The sequence below is a fragment of the Salmo salar genome, chromosome ssa13 (assembly GCF_905237065.1).
Source record: "Salmo salar chromosome ssa13, Ssal_v3.1, whole genome shotgun sequence".
Classification (NCBI taxonomy): domain Eukaryota; kingdom Metazoa; phylum Chordata; class Actinopteri; order Salmoniformes; family Salmonidae; genus Salmo; species Salmo salar.
Window position 1 is genome coordinate 89,449,728 of NC_059454.1, and position 15,724 is coordinate 89,465,451.

Sequence of the window (15,724 nt, forward strand, 5' to 3'; positions counted from 1 at the left end):
ACTATGGTCCCAGCTGCCTTAGGATCATTGACAAGATCCTCCCGTGTAGTTCTGGGCTGATTCCTCACTGTTCTCATGATCATTCCAACTCCACGAGGTGAGATCTTGCATGGAGCCCCAGGCCAAGGGATATTGACAGTTCTTTTGTGTTTCTTCCATTTGCGAATAATCGCACCAAATGTTGTCACCTTCTCACCAAGCTGCTTGGCGATGGTCTTGTAGCCCATTCCAGCCTTGTGTAGGTCTACAATCCTGTCCCTGACATCCTTGGAGAGCTCTTTGGTCTTGGCCATGGTGGAGAGTTTGGAATCTGATTGATTGATTGATTGCGTCTGTGGACAGGTGTCTTTTTTACAGGTAACAAGCTGCGGTTAGGAGCACTCCCTTTAAGAGTGTGCTCCTAATCTCAGCTCGTTACCTGTATAAAAGACACCTGGGAGCCAGAAATCTTCCTGATTGAGAGGGAGTGAAATACATATTTCCCTCATTAAAATGCAAATCAATTTATAACATTTCTGACATGCGTTTTTCTGGATATTTTTGTTGTTATTCTGTCTCTCACTGTTCAAATAAACCTACCATTAAAATTATAGACTGATCCTTTCTTTGTCAGTGGGCAAAAGTACAAAATCAGATGGGGATCAAATACTTTTCCCCCCCACTGTATATTCCGGTTGGTTTTTCTTTGGATTTTCCAATACCATATCTATTGTGTTATAGTCTCCTACATTATTTTAACATTTCTACACACTTCAGAGTGTTTTCTTCCAATGGTACCAATTATATGTATATCCTGGCTTCAGGGCCTGAGCAACAGGCAGTTTACTTTGGGCACGTCAGTCAGGCGGAAATGGAGAAAAATAGGCCCTAGCCTGAAGAAGATTTATAAACTTGAAACTCACTTTTGAGAAAATGGTCTTGGAATGTTTTGGTATCTAGTGAAAACCTCTTCTTTGTCTACAGTCGTGGCATAAAGTTTTGAGAATGACACAAATATTACATTTCACAAAGTCTGCTGCTTCAGTTCGTATGATGGCAATTTGCATATACTCCAGAATGTTATGAAGAGTGATCAGATGAATCGCAATTAATTGCAAAGTCCCTCTTTGCCATGCAAATGAACTGAATCCCCCAAAAACATTTCCACTGCATTTCAGCCCTGCCACAAAAGGACCAGCTGACATGTCAGTGATTCTCTCGTTAACCTGTTATGGCTAGGGGGCAGTATTTTCACGGCCGGATAAAAAACGTACCCGATTTAATCTGATTATTACTCCTGCCCAGAAACTAGAACATGCATATAATTATTAGCTTTGGATAGAAAACACTCAAAAGTTTCTAAAACTGTTTGAATGGTGTCTGTGAGTATAACAGAACTCATTTGGCAGGCCAAAACCTGAGAAGATTCTGTACAGGAAGTACCCTGTCTGACCATTTCTTGGCCTTCTTGATTATCTCTATCCAAAACAGGGGATCTCTGCTGTTACGTGACACTTCCTACGGCTCCCATGGGCTCTCAGAAGGCGGCAAAAACCTGAATCGTGGCTTTGCAGGCCCTGGTTGAAAAACATTAGCGCGTTTGGATAGTGGCCGGTCACAGTACTATGAGACTCAGGCTCGTGCACGAGGGGATCCCATGCTTTTATTTTCTCTCTCTTTGTACGTAAACACGCTTTCCCGGTCGGAATATTATCGCTTTTTTTACGAGAAAAATGGCATAAAAATAGATTTTAAACAGCGGTTGACATGCTTCGAAGTACGGTAATGGAATATTTAGAATTTTTTTGTCACGAAATGCGTCGTGCTCGTGACCCTTATTTACACTTCGGATAGTGTCTTGAACGCACGAACAAAACGCCGCTATTTGGATATAACTATGGATTATTTTGAACCAAACCAACATTTGTTATTGAAGTAGCAGTCCTGGGAGTGCATTCTGACGAAGAACACCAAAGGTAATCAAACTTTTCTAATAGTAAATCGGAGTTTTGGTCAGGGCTAAACTTGGTGGGTGTCAAAATAGCTAGCCGTGATGGCTGGGCCTATCTACTCAGAATATTGCAAAATGTGCTTTCACCGAAAAGCTATTTTAAAATCGGACATAGCGAGTGTATAGAGGAGTTCTGTATCTATAATTCTTAAAATAATTGTTATGTTTTTTGTGAACGTTTATCGTGAGTAATTTAGTAAATTCACCGGAGGTTTGCGGGGGGTATGCTAGTTCTGAACGTCACATGCTAATGTAAAAAGCTGGTTTTTGATATAAATATGAACTTGATTGAACAAAACATGCATGTATTGTATAACAATGTCCTAGGCGTGTCATCTGATGAAGATCATCAAAGGTTAGTGCTGCATTTAGCTGTGGTTTTGTTTTTGGCGACATTATATGCTAGCTTGAAAAATGGGTGTCTGATTATTTCTGGCTGGGTACTCTGCTGACATAATCTAATGTTTTGCTTTTGCTGTAAAGCCTTTTTGAAATCGGACAGTGTGGTTAGATAAAGGAGAGTCTTGTGTTTAAAATGCTGTAAAATAGTCATATATTTGAAAAATGTAAGTTTTTGTATTTTTGAGGAATTTGTAATTCACGCCACACCTATCATTGGATATTGGAGCAGGTGTTCCGCTAGCGGAATGTCTAGATGTAAGAGGTTAACACAGGTGTGAGTGTTGACAAGGACAAGGCTGGAGATTACTCTGTCATGCTGATTGAGTTCGAAGAATAGACTGGAAGCTTCAAAAGAAGGGTGGTGCTTGGAATCATTGTTCTTCCTCTGTCAACCATGGTTACCTGCAAGGAAACACGTGCCATCATCATTGCTTTGCACAAAAAGGGCTTCACAGGGAAGGATATTGCTGCCAGTAAGATTGCACCTAAATCAACCATTTATCGGATCATCAAGAACTTCAAGGAGAATGGTTAAATTGTTGTGAAGAAGGCTTCAGGGCGCCCAAGAAAGTCCAGCAAGCGCCAGGACCATCTCCTAAAGTTGATTCAGCTGCGGGATCGGGGCACCACCAGTACAGAGCTTGCTCAGGAATGGCAGCAGGCAGGTGTGAGTGCATCTGCACGCACAGTGAGGCGAAGACTTTTGGAGGATGGCCTGGTGTCAAGAAGGGCAGCAAAGAAGCCACTTTTCTCTAGGATAGAAATCAGGGACTGACTGATATTCTGCAAAAGGTACAGGGATTGGACTGCTGAGGACTGGGGTAAAGTCATTTTCTCTAATGAATCCCCTTTCCGATTGTTTGGGGCATTCAGAAAAAAAGCTTGTCCAGAGAAGACAAGGTGAGTGCTACCATCAGTCCTGTGTCATGCCAACAGTAAAGCATCCTGAGACCATTCATGTGTGGGGTTGCTTCTCAGCCAAGGGAGTGGGCTCACTCACAATTTTACCTAAGAACACAGTCATGAATAAAGAATGGTACTAACACATCCTCCGAGAGCAACTTCCCCAACCATCCAGGAACAGTTTGGTGACGAACAATGCCTTTTCCAGCATGATGGAGCACCTTGCCATAAGGCAAAAGTGATAACTAAGTGGCTTGGGGAACAAAACATCAATATTTTGGGTCCATGGCCAGGAAACTCCCGAGACCTTAATCCCATTTGGAATTTATGGTCAATCCTCAAGAGGCGGGTGGACAAACAAAAGCCCACAGATTCTGACAAACTCCAAGCATTGATTATGCAAGAATGGGCTGCCATCAGTCAGGATGTGACCCAGAAGTTAATTGACAGCATGCCAGGGCGGATTGCAGAAGTCTTGAAAAAGAAGGGTCAACACTGCAAATATTGACTCTGCATCAACTTCATGTAATTGTCAATAAAAGCCTTTGACACTTATGAAATGCTTGTAATTATACTTCAGTATTCCATAGTAATATCTGATAAAAAAATATCTAAAGACACAAGCAGTAAACTTTGTAAAAATGTATATTTGTGTCATTCTCAAAACTTTTGGCCACGACTGTACATCCATTCAGCGTCATTCACACCCTCTTAAGCTTTAGCCCCACCCATCTCGTTTCGCTCAGACCACACACTTGATGCTCTGGCGGTGATTTGTTTACCTCTGGATAACATGAAAACAGCCTAACCAGCTTTGCTGGCAACAATTTCATTACGCTTTTTTTGCCAACGTTTACTGACACCAGCCATATTCAATGGGTGTTGTACACTTAGAGCTTAAGACATGTTACAAGCTAGGTAACCAATAAACCTAGCTAGGTAAACAACGTGTAAGTTAACACACGTCACGTAGCGTTAGCGAATGAGCCAGCCAGCTTGCTAACATTAGCTAGTTATACCACAATGAACACAGTGCCAAATCATGTTGTTACTACCCTGCATGAATGTGCTGAAAGCTACCAACCAGGTTCAATGTTATCTAGCTAACATTAGGATCTAACTAGCAAAGCAAACGGCTCTCGGATACAAGTAATAACATCATACAAGTAACGTTAGCTCGGGAGCCAGCCAGCTAACGTTAGCTAGCTAGCTAACAGTACACTTTAACTTAAGACATGTAGCTGGCTAGCTAGGTAAACAATGAACTTAGCTAAGTAAACAACATGTAAGATCACACACGTTACGTAACGTTAGCTAACGTGCCAGCCAGCTAACGTTAGCTAGTTAGGGCGGCAGGTAGCTTAGTAGTTAGAGCATTGGGCCGGTAACCGACAGATTGCTAGATCGAATCCCCGAGCTGACATTGTAAAAATATGTTGTTCTGCCCCTGAGCAAGGCAGTTAACCTACTGTTCCCTGTGGATGTTGATTAAGGCATCCCCCCGCACCTCTCTGATTCAGAGGGGTTGGGTTAAATGTGGAAGACACATTTCAGTTGAAAGCATTCAGTTGTACAACTCACTAGGTATGCCCCTTTCCCCTTCCCCTAAACAACAATGAACATAATCATGTTGTTACTAACCTGCAAGAGTTAGTACACTGAACTCCTGTTGGAATGTGAACTTCAATCTGAGGTCCTGAGCACGCTGGAGCAGGTTTTCATCAAGGATCTCTCTATACTTTGCTCCGTACATCTTTTTTTTCCCTTGATCCTGACTAGTCTCCCAGTCCCTGCCACTGAAAAACATCCCCAAAAACATCCCCACTGACACAGTAGGGATGGTGCCAGGTTTCCTCCACACGCGACGCTGGGCCTTCAGGCTAAAGAGTTCAATCTTGGTTTCATCAGACCAGAGCATCTTGTTTCTAATGTTCTGAATGATCGGCTATGAAAAGCCAATTGACATTTACTCCTGAGGTGCTGACCTGTTGCACACCTCGACAACCACTGTGATTATTATTATTTGACCCTGCTGGTCATCTATGAACATTTAAACATCTTTGCCATGTTCTGTTATAACCTCCACCCGGCACAGCCAGAAGGACTGGCCACCCCTCATAGCCTGGTTCCTCTCTAGGTTTCTTCATAGCTCTGGCCTTTCTAGGGAGTTTTTCCTAGCCACCGTGCTTCTACACCTGCATTGCTTGCTGTTTGGGGTTTTAGGCTTGTCACACCCTGACCATAGAGAGCCCTTGTTTCTCTGCCCAGTTCAGGCACGTCGTTCAGCCCGGCGCCATGGTTGGATCCGGGGTCTGGGAGGGGGCTATGACCCGCATCGGAGTCGCCACCGACACTAGTCACCCCCCCAAACCCTCCCATTTGTTTTCAGGTTTTGCGGCCGGAGTCCGCACCTTTGGGGGTGTAGTATGGAGTCCGCACCTTTGGGGGTGTAGTAGGTCAGGGCCTGACAAGGGGGTGTCCTAGTTTAAAATTTCTATGTTGATATTTTGATTTGGTTCCCAAATAGAGGCAGCTGGTAATCGTTGCCTCTAATTGGGGATCATATTTAAGTAGCTATTTTTCCCCCCTGTGTTTGTGGGATATTGTTTGTGTTTGTGCATGTGTACCACGTAGTCACGTTTCGTTGTTCGTTTATTGATTTATTTGCCTTTGCTTAAAGTTTCATATTATAATAAATATGTGGAACTCAACATCCGCTGCACCTTGGTCCCGCTCTTACGACAACCGTGACAAGGCTGTCTTTCTGTACAGCACTTTGAGATATCAGCTGATGTAAGAAGCACTTTATAAATACATTTGATTTGATGGTCTGAGAGTCCTTTAGGTGCCTTTTGGCAATCTCCAAGCGGGCTGTCATGTGCCTTTTACTGATGAGTGGTTCCGTCTGGTCAATCTACCATAAAGGCCTGATTGATGGAGTTCTGCAGAGATGGTTTTCCCATCTCCACAGAGGAACTCTGGATCTCTGTCAGTGACCATCTGGTCACCAAGGCTCTCCCTGACCAAGGCCCTTCTCCCCCAATTGCTCAGTTTGGCCAGGCGACCAGCTCTAGGAGGAGTCTTGGTGGTTCCAAACTTCTTCCATTTAAGAATGATGGAGGCCTCTGTTTTCTTGGGGACCTTCAATGCTGCAGAAATGTTTTGGTACCCTTCCCCAGATCTGTGCCTTGACACAATCCTGTCTCGGAGCTCTACGGACAATTCCCTCAAACTCATGACTTGGTTTTTACTCTGACATGGACTGTCAACTGTGGGACCTTATATAGAGAGGTGTGTGCCTTTCCAAATCATGTCCAATCAATTGAATTTCCCACAGGTGGACTCCCAAGTCATAGACAAATCTGAAGGATGATCAATGGAAACAGGATGCACCTAAGCCCAGTTTCCAGTCTCATAGCAATTTTTCTGAATACTTATTACGTGAATAAGGTATTTAAGTTTTGTATTTGTAGTAAATTTGCAGAAATTAATACAAAGCTGTTTTCGCTTTGTCATTATGGGGTATTGTGTGTAAAATGTGTTTTATCAATTTTAGAATAGGTCGGTAACGTAACAAAATGTGGAAAAAGGGAAGCGGTCTGAATACTTTCCGAATGCACTGTATATTGAATTTTCCTATAATGGCACTATTCATTTTGATTTTACGTGCTCATTAGTGCATATACCATGAGGTTATGCCATCTTATTAACATCCCTTACTGTCAACATTCCTACACACTGGCTAACTGACATGCCGTCCCGTCATGTCTTTTGAGGTTGTGAAGTAGTGTTAAGTCCAAACTGAGCACTGACATCACCCAAAACAGTCATCCTATTTCCCATGTCAAATAGCCTTTGAATCACCAAAACATAGACCATACTATTTTTTCCAGATTAAAATTGTCAGACTTGTCATACATCTATTAACCACTATATTGCTGTGTTTGATCTCATCATGGTTCCACAAAGTATTTGTTTTTCTGACCGTTTGTCATTTTTTTGTGCTCACTTATGTATGTTTTAGTGGTGTGTGTGTGTGGAGAAACTCTGAGGAGGGGGAGTGTCTCTCAGTCACACAGGGATAAATAGAGAGGCAGAGCTCATAGTCTGTCAGAAGGGTGACCTGACAGGGTCATACAAAGGATCAAACAGGAGCAGGACCTCAGCATTTTTACCCTTTCTTACAAATGGAGGAACACAAAGATGATCAACACTGTTTTCATAACTCTTCTTGCAGGAAGGCTTCGCTATCGACATCTATTTACATAACACTGTACATTTTGTTCTCATTAATTTCAGCGGTTACAGTATTTTTGAACGTACTGGTGATCATCTCGATCTATCACTTCAAGCAGCTCCACACTCCAACCAACCTGCTCATCCTTTCTCTGGCTGTGACAGATTTCCTGGTGGGACTGATTGCGATACCAGTAGTGACTGTGGCAGTAATGGAATCATGCTGGGTTTTTGGGAAATATTTCTGTGTGTTTTTTCTCTTCATCGGTTACTTAATTATTTCTTTATCTCTGGGCAATTTGGTTTTGATATCTATTGAACGTTATGTAGCTGTGTGTTATCCCTTGTTGTACCACACAAAAATAACAATACCAAGAATTATCTGTTGGATATTGATTACCTGGTGTTGGTGTAGCATATACAACACTGCTATTTCAAATAACTCTGTAACTGTACAGGTACCCAAAATGTGCTTTGAAGAATGTTTTATTTTAGAAGGATTTAACTGGAGTAAAACCATTGACTTTGTAATTATAATGGTTGTACCATGCTATATTATTATAACACTTTATTTCAAAATTTTTGTGGCTGCCAGATCACAGGCCAGAAAGATATTTTCAAAAGAGGCTGCCACCAAGTCTGGTGTTAAAATTGTACGGGCAAATAAGTCTGAGAGAAAAGCAGCAAAAACTCTATCTATTGTAGTTTTCACCTATCTCACTTGTTGGATTTCAAGTTTTTTTCTACAATTTTTTCTTCCACAATCATTAACTTACTTACTCTTGCTGCCGTTTCTTAATTCCTTAATTAATCCAATAATTTATGCTTTCTTTTATCCACGGTTCAAAGCGATAGCTAAACATATTTTAATTTTAAAGTTAAGGCGTTTATAGTTCCTACATTTTTATTCAAAAGTTTGACAAACATAGATTTGATAATGTTATTTTCAAACTATACTGTTGTTGTAATTGTTTCTTTCATAATACACTTACATTACTTATCTCAGTTAGCTGTTGTTATCATAGATACATTTGGTGTTGATTCAGAATGTGGTGTTGATACAGCATGATTTGGCTGTATTGGATTGTAATGACTTGTTAATTGCCGAAGACATAAGCTTGTTATAAAGAAATGTTAGTCATTTTGGGTTGTACATTCCAAAGACCAAAGTCTGTGTTTGTTCCATGTTATTTAATGATAAATAATATGTAAGTATTCTAAAAGTAAAGTACATTTTGAGGACGTCATGAATCAGTCCAGATGTTATTTAACACCACCCTCTAGTGGCTCAATGGCGACACAATGTCTTTAACAAGTGTAGTAAAGTTTAAATGTACAATACTGCTTGATATCATCTACTGTCCAGGTCTATATCAATGGTGTATTTTGTAAGAATTTGATGTTAAAATGTAACAATGTGAAAAAATGACAAATAATAATGCCCCAAAAGAGAGATTCGCACAATCACAGGACTTATTGCAAGGTAAGGTCGTTAGACTTACAACATAGATGTTTCTTGTGGTAAGGGTCTGGGTGCATGTACGTTGAGTAATTGATTGATTAAATCTTATGTTCCACAAAGATTAAAAAAATTCTAAACTAATCTAATCATTGTATTTGTGCACTCGTTACTGAAATGGTTGTTCCAGTTTAAATGGCGTAGGTAGTTTCCTCCCACTGTTATTAACCCTGGCAATCATTATAAATGCAGGTTGTGAGTGAATAAAACATTTAAACTGTTGGATAGCCTAAGGTTGGCTAGATTCCAATATGAATTACCCATCACTTTGTAAATCAGAATAATCTGATTTACAGTTAGTCTTGCAAAATTCTGGTAAATTTCCAAGGTCTTACAGAAATCCTTGTTGGAGGATTTTTTCAGGAAAGTTGGGGGAATTTTTCAACCCTACTTGCAGGCCTGATGTGGCCTGTAAACTATGAATTCCAGGCCATTGTATAAGGCCTTATGATATATGTAAGGGTTCAATTATAATGATAATATTCACCTAGGCACTCTGAAGGAATTCAACAACCATGTCTCTGTCACTAACTAATACATTATGGGTGGTAACTCTACATTTCAATCGAAAAGTCAAGGCACACTGGGAAATTATTTGGAGAAGTGGCTTAGTGTTGGTGTTGAATTTAATTTAAGTATACCTTACTCAAAGAAAATGCATTTGTATTACTCATATGAAGGTAGTACTGCTAACTTCAGCTATTTAAGATTATTAACTTATTATTATAATTTGTTTTCAATAATCAGTTTCCTCAAAATGTTTGAGTAGCCATAATTTATCCGGTTTTACTGTGCAGTCAAAAACTATGAGGTTGGAATAATACTGTGAAATTGTGTAAATTATGATAATGCCCTTTTAGTGTAAGAGTTGTTTGAAAATAATGAAAAAATGACAGCTTGTTTTGGTGGAATGGAGTTCTGGCCTGCCTGGTGACATCACCAGGCAATAAATTAGTTAATAGATCAATAAAATCGAGAGTTCCAAACCTCTCTGCCAATAACAGTTTGTTTTCGGTTTTCCCCTCCCCACTCAGACAACACACAGACAGTCTTAGCTAAATTTGTGCTTGAGAAATTGCTTTTTTGTTTATTTTATGTAAAACAATCACAGTAAGGCACTTATTTTGAGGTGTTATAAAACAGCTATGAATGTGCTTATACCACAGGATGAGTTGAAAAGATCACAAAACTTCACCAATCTAAGGATCTCCAAAAAACATGGGCAAATGGGAGCACAGATGTTTTTAGGATTTTTTTTATTTTGACAATGAGACAATTAACTGTTCTGAGTTGTACAAATTGGATCATGTCCAGATATAAAAATAACAACAAAAAAACACAAAAATGTTCAAACAAAATGGAAGAAAATATAATTTTACAACAAAACTAAGGTTGCTGGGGCACAACAGGATTAGTGACAGCTGTGAAAAAAGCAAGGTGTGCAGACTACGGTAACAGCGAGCTATATTATTATTATTATTATGTTTTTTTGATTGGTAGTTGGTCAGGTAACTAAGTAGTTGATGTTGCAATTGCAACATGTAGCTCTCCAGGAACAGGGTTGGAGAACCCTGCTTTTTACAGTCCAAACAATGTGTTTTGATGACCTTATACTTGACAATACTGCCACTAGCTAGCTAGCCATTGACACCTTTAGTGACGTAACATGGAGGATATGAACCCGGTTTGAGGGCAGACACTGGTTTTGAAGTTTGCAGGCAGGGCTATCTCATCACGTGATAATGACCGACTCATGTCCGCTGTATTTACCCCCCCTTTGACCTCCTCCCCAATGAAAGAGTGCCCAACGTGGGGTGCCATTGTAATAGGCGGGATATGAACCCGGGTCTCCCATGGGAGCAACTAACATCTTTAGACCCTAAGACCAAGAGGAAATACCCCCTTGGACTGAGGGCAGACACTGGTTTTGAAGTTCGCAGGCGAGGCTACCTCATCACGTGATCATGAACGGCTCATGTCTGCTACATAGGCATGACATGAGCTCACTGTACCCCCAGCTAGCTACAGGAGGAATTCACAATTATAAAACTTACTTTGCAGCACATCATTCACTGGCTGGTGTGTACATACCACTGCAAGCCTGTGCTCAGATGACACGACAGCTTCTGGATGACAAAGTTACAGAGGAGGAAAGGAAATACCTGAATTCTGCATTCATCATTCTAGGGGTTTTCAACCACACAAGTCTGAGCTAAGATCTGCCCAGATTAAAAAAATTGGCAAAATGCCCCACAAGAGAATGGGAAAGTCTGGACCATTGTTACAGCATTGTTAAAGGGGCATACCACGCCCCTCTGGGGAACTATGAGTATGTGATTATCCAACTCATTCCCTCATACAGACAGGAACGAAAAACCTGCAAGCCTGTCAAACATACAGTGAAGAAATGGACCAGTGAGGCCTTTGGGGAGTTAAACATCTTGAACTGGCAAAAATGAATAGGCTGTTTAAACAAAACAAAAAGTCTGACAAGTTTCCGTATAGTCCACATAATTAATTTGTAGCTCCTTCCGCTGCTGCTTGGTCCGTTTGTGGTGGGAGGTTCTGTAACGGTCGTCGTAGGAAGTGGACCAAGGCGCAGCGGGATGAGTGCTCATTCTAACTTTATTTAGAACACTTACTAAACAAAACAAGAAAAACAAACGGACGACAAACAGTAATGCAGGCTACACATAGCTTTGCAATAACAACCTCCCACAATTCCCATAACAAACACACCCCTATACATAGGACCTTCAATCAGAGGCAACGAGGAACAGCTGCCTCCAATTGAAGGCCCAATCCCAATAAACTAAACATAGAACTAAACACCCTAGATCTAACATAGAAATACACAACATAGAACCTAAACAAACACCCCTCTTCAAAACACATATACCAACGAACCCCGAACCACATAAAACAAACACCCCCTGCCACTTACTGACAAATAACCCCTTTACTGGTCAGGACGTGACAGTACCCCCCCTCCCCAAAGGTGCAGACCCCGGATGCACCTCACAAAAAAAAAATCTACAAAAATAAACCCCTCAAACTAAAGGGAGGGAAGGGAGGGTGGCTGCCGTCTCTGACGGTTCCCGTGCTACACCCCCCCCCAAACCTCCTACTGTGGAGGTGGCTCAGGCTCTGGCCTTAGTCCTCCACCTAACCAGTCCACCCCTGCTGAATACCTCGGCCTAAAGCGCGTCACTGTAGACCTTGGACTGTAGGGCGACTCTGGGAGCTCCGGACTGTAGGCCGTTTCACTCGGGTCCGGACTGTGGGCCGTCTCACTCGGGTCCGGACTGTGGGCCGTCTCACTCGGGTCCGGACTGTGGGCCGTCTCACTCGGGTCCGGACTGTGGGCCGTCTCACTCGGGTCCGGACTGTGGGCCGTCTCACTCGGGTCCGGACTGTGGGCCGTCTCACTCGGGTCCGGACTGTGGGCCGTCTCACTCGGGTCCGGACTGTGGGCCGTCTCACTCGGTTCCGGACTGTGGGCCGTCTCTCTCGGTTCCGGACTGTGGGCCGTCTCTCTCGGTTCCGGACTGTGAGCCGTCTCTCTTTGTTCCGGACTGTGGGCCGTCTCCAGACTAAGGACACGCACCACAGGGCTAGTACGAGGAGCAGGAACAGGACGAGTTGGACTGGGCTGCCGCACTGGAGGCCTGGTACGTGGTGCTGGTACTGTCTTCACCAGCCGGCTAGCACGCACCTCAGGACAAGTATGGAGAGCTGACTCAGGTGACATCAATTTAAGGACACGCTCCGTAGGGCGAATGTCGTGCCTAAAACAGCAGCTCTCTCATATCTTTCTCCTCCAATTTTCCCATCAACTCCTTTACTGTCTCTGCTTCGCTCACCTCCCATTTCACACCGACTGGCTCTGGTTCCATCCTCGGCTCCGCCGATCTGTCCGTGTGCATCACCCCATAGTACGGAGCCTGACCAATAACAGGTTGCCTCCGATAAGCACGGGGAGTTGGCTTGGAGCTTAACCCTGGCCCAGCCAAACTACCCGTGTGCCCCCCCAATTTTTTTTATTGGGGCTGCCTCTCAGGCTTAAATGCCACCCGTGTGTATAGAGCCTCATACCGGCGCCGCTCCGCCTTGGCTGCCTCGATCTCCTCCGGTGGGCGACGATATTCCCCAGCCTGGTGCCATGGTCCAGCCCCATCCAGGATCTCCTCCCATGTCCAAGTTTCCGTATAGTCCACATAATTAATTTGTAGCTCCTTCCGCTGCTGCTTGGTCCGTTTGTGGTGGGAGGTTCTGTAACGGTCGTCGTAGGAAGTGGACCAAGGCGCAGCGGGTTGAGTGCACATTATAACTTTATTTAGAACACTTACTAAACAAAACAAGACAAGACACACGAACGGCCGACAAACAGTAATGCAGGCTACACATAGCTATGCAATAACAACCTCCCACAATTCCCATAACAAACACACCCCTATACATAGGACCTTCAATCAGAAGCAACGAGGAACAGCTGCCTCCAATTTAAGGCCCAATCCCAATAAACTAAACATAGAACTAAACACCCTAGATCTAACATAGAAATACACAACATAGAACCTAACCAAAAACCCCGGACTAATCTAAACAAACACCCCTCTACAAAACACATATACCAACAAACCCCAAACCACATAAAACAAACGCCACGTCCTGACCAAACTATAATAACAAATAACCCCTTTACTGGTCAGGACTTGACAGAAACTAGTGCCTGAAAATACAAGGATGTTGTTTTTTATTTTACAATTGCTCTACATAACTTCATAAGACAAATAACCCTGAACCCTCTGTTCGAAAAAATATTTTTAAAGGATTCAAAGGGGTGAACAGCCAGATGAAAAAACAATAACAGATGTGTATGATGTATTTGAGCCTGTGCTGTGACAAATCAGTAAGTATCACACAAATATGGACCAGTCCACTATATTCTACAATTCTCCACCTTTACGTGGATATAAAGGTTTACTAGCCTAATCTTCATGGCCCTCATTATACTGTCTTTTAGCTGGGCATAGCAAATACAGTTTAGGTGAAAATCCCTACAAGGATGTCAGCCACAAGGTTTTGGAGGACTGCCTGGACTCCAACGATTAGGACGTTTTCAAAGACAATACCAACATACATGACTACACAGACAGGGAAACATCTTATATCAGTGTCTGCGAGGAAAACTGCATTCCAACCAGCACTCAACCAGGTGAGAGGCCTTCACTCTGCCAAGTAAGGGGCACATACGAGCAGCAACATTGACCAATCCATGGTGGCAAAACACCTACTGAACAAACATAATGGAAGCCAAACGACAATATAAGGAGCTGCTAGAAAAACAATTCTCCACCAACAATTGCTCATCTGTGTGGAAGTGACTTCAGAAGATCACAAATTACAAACAAGACCCCCCCCCCCATGCATCTGACGACCCAATTCACTAATATATTTAAAACATAATTTTTTTTACAGTGGTGTAAAGTACTTAAGTAAAAATAGTTTAAAGTACTACTTAAGTAGTTTGTTGGGTTATCTGTATTTTACCGTGCCGTTTGGTTTTCGTTAATATAGGGAATTTGAAAATGTTTATACTTTTATTTCAGTATATTTGTGCAATTCCATTTACTTTTGATACTTAAGTATATTTAAAACCAAATATATAATTTTTATTTTACTCAAGTAGTATTTTACCGGGTGACTTTCAATTTTAGGTGAGTCATTTTTATCAAGGTATCTTTACTTTAACCCAAGTATGGCAATTGAGTACTTTTTTCAACACCATTTATTTTACCTTTATTTAACAAGACACGTCAGTTAAGAACAAATTCTTATTTATAATGACGGCCTACCAAGACCAAAAACGAACAAGTAAGATGCTGGGCCATTGTGTGCCGCCCTATGTGACTCCCAATCACAACCGATTGTGATACAGCCTGGAATCTAACCAAGGTCTGTAGTGACGCCTCTAGCACTGAGACTCAGTGCCTTAGACCGCTGCGCCACTCAAGAGCCCAAATATACACTGTCGTTCAAAAGTTTGGGGTCACTAATAAATGTCCTTGTTTTTAAAAGAAAATCACATTGTCCATTAAAATAACAAATTGATCAGAAATACAGTGTAGACATTGTTAATGTTGTAAATGACTATTGTAGCTGGAAATGACTGATTTTTTAATGGAATATCTACATAGGTGTACAGAGGCCCATTATCAGCAACCATCTCGCCTGTGTTCCAATGGCACGGTTGTCAAAAGGAGAAGCGGACCAAAGTGCAGTGTGTGTCGTTCCACATTTTATTTACACTGTGAAACTATGCAATACATAAATAAACTTAATGACAAAAACAACAAACCGTGACGCAGCGGTGAAACATACACAACTCAAAATTAATCTCTCACAAACTCAGGTGGGACAAACACCAACTTAAATATGACCTCCAATTAGAGACAACGATAACCAGCTGCCTCTAATTGGAGATCATCTCAAACAAAGCCCAACATAGAAATACAAAACTAGAACATAACATAGTGTCACAGGTGTCGTTGGGTAGAGAGGACTAAGGCGCAGCAGGTTGAATGTTCATCATTATATTTTATTAAATAAATGTGAACACAGAAAAACAAGACACAAAGAACGACAGCTTCACAGGCTAATACTCACAACAG

At 42.0% G+C, this 15,724-nt stretch overlaps 1 protein-coding gene across 1 annotated transcript in view; it reads left to right on the forward strand.

The window, feature by feature from the left end:
• The first annotated feature begins 7,428 nt into the window (after positions 1 to 7,428).
• LOC106568111 (trace amine-associated receptor 13c-like) overlaps positions 7,429 to 15,724 on the forward strand; it is a 29,008-nt gene continuing 20,712 nt past the window's right edge. The window contains exon 1 of the mRNA XM_045692779.1: positions 7,429 to 8,232. Coding sequence (XP_045548735.1) covers positions 7,483 to 8,232 — 750 coding nt within the window. The 5' untranslated portion in view covers positions 7,429 to 7,482. The remainder of the gene's footprint in view (positions 8,233 to 15,724) is intronic.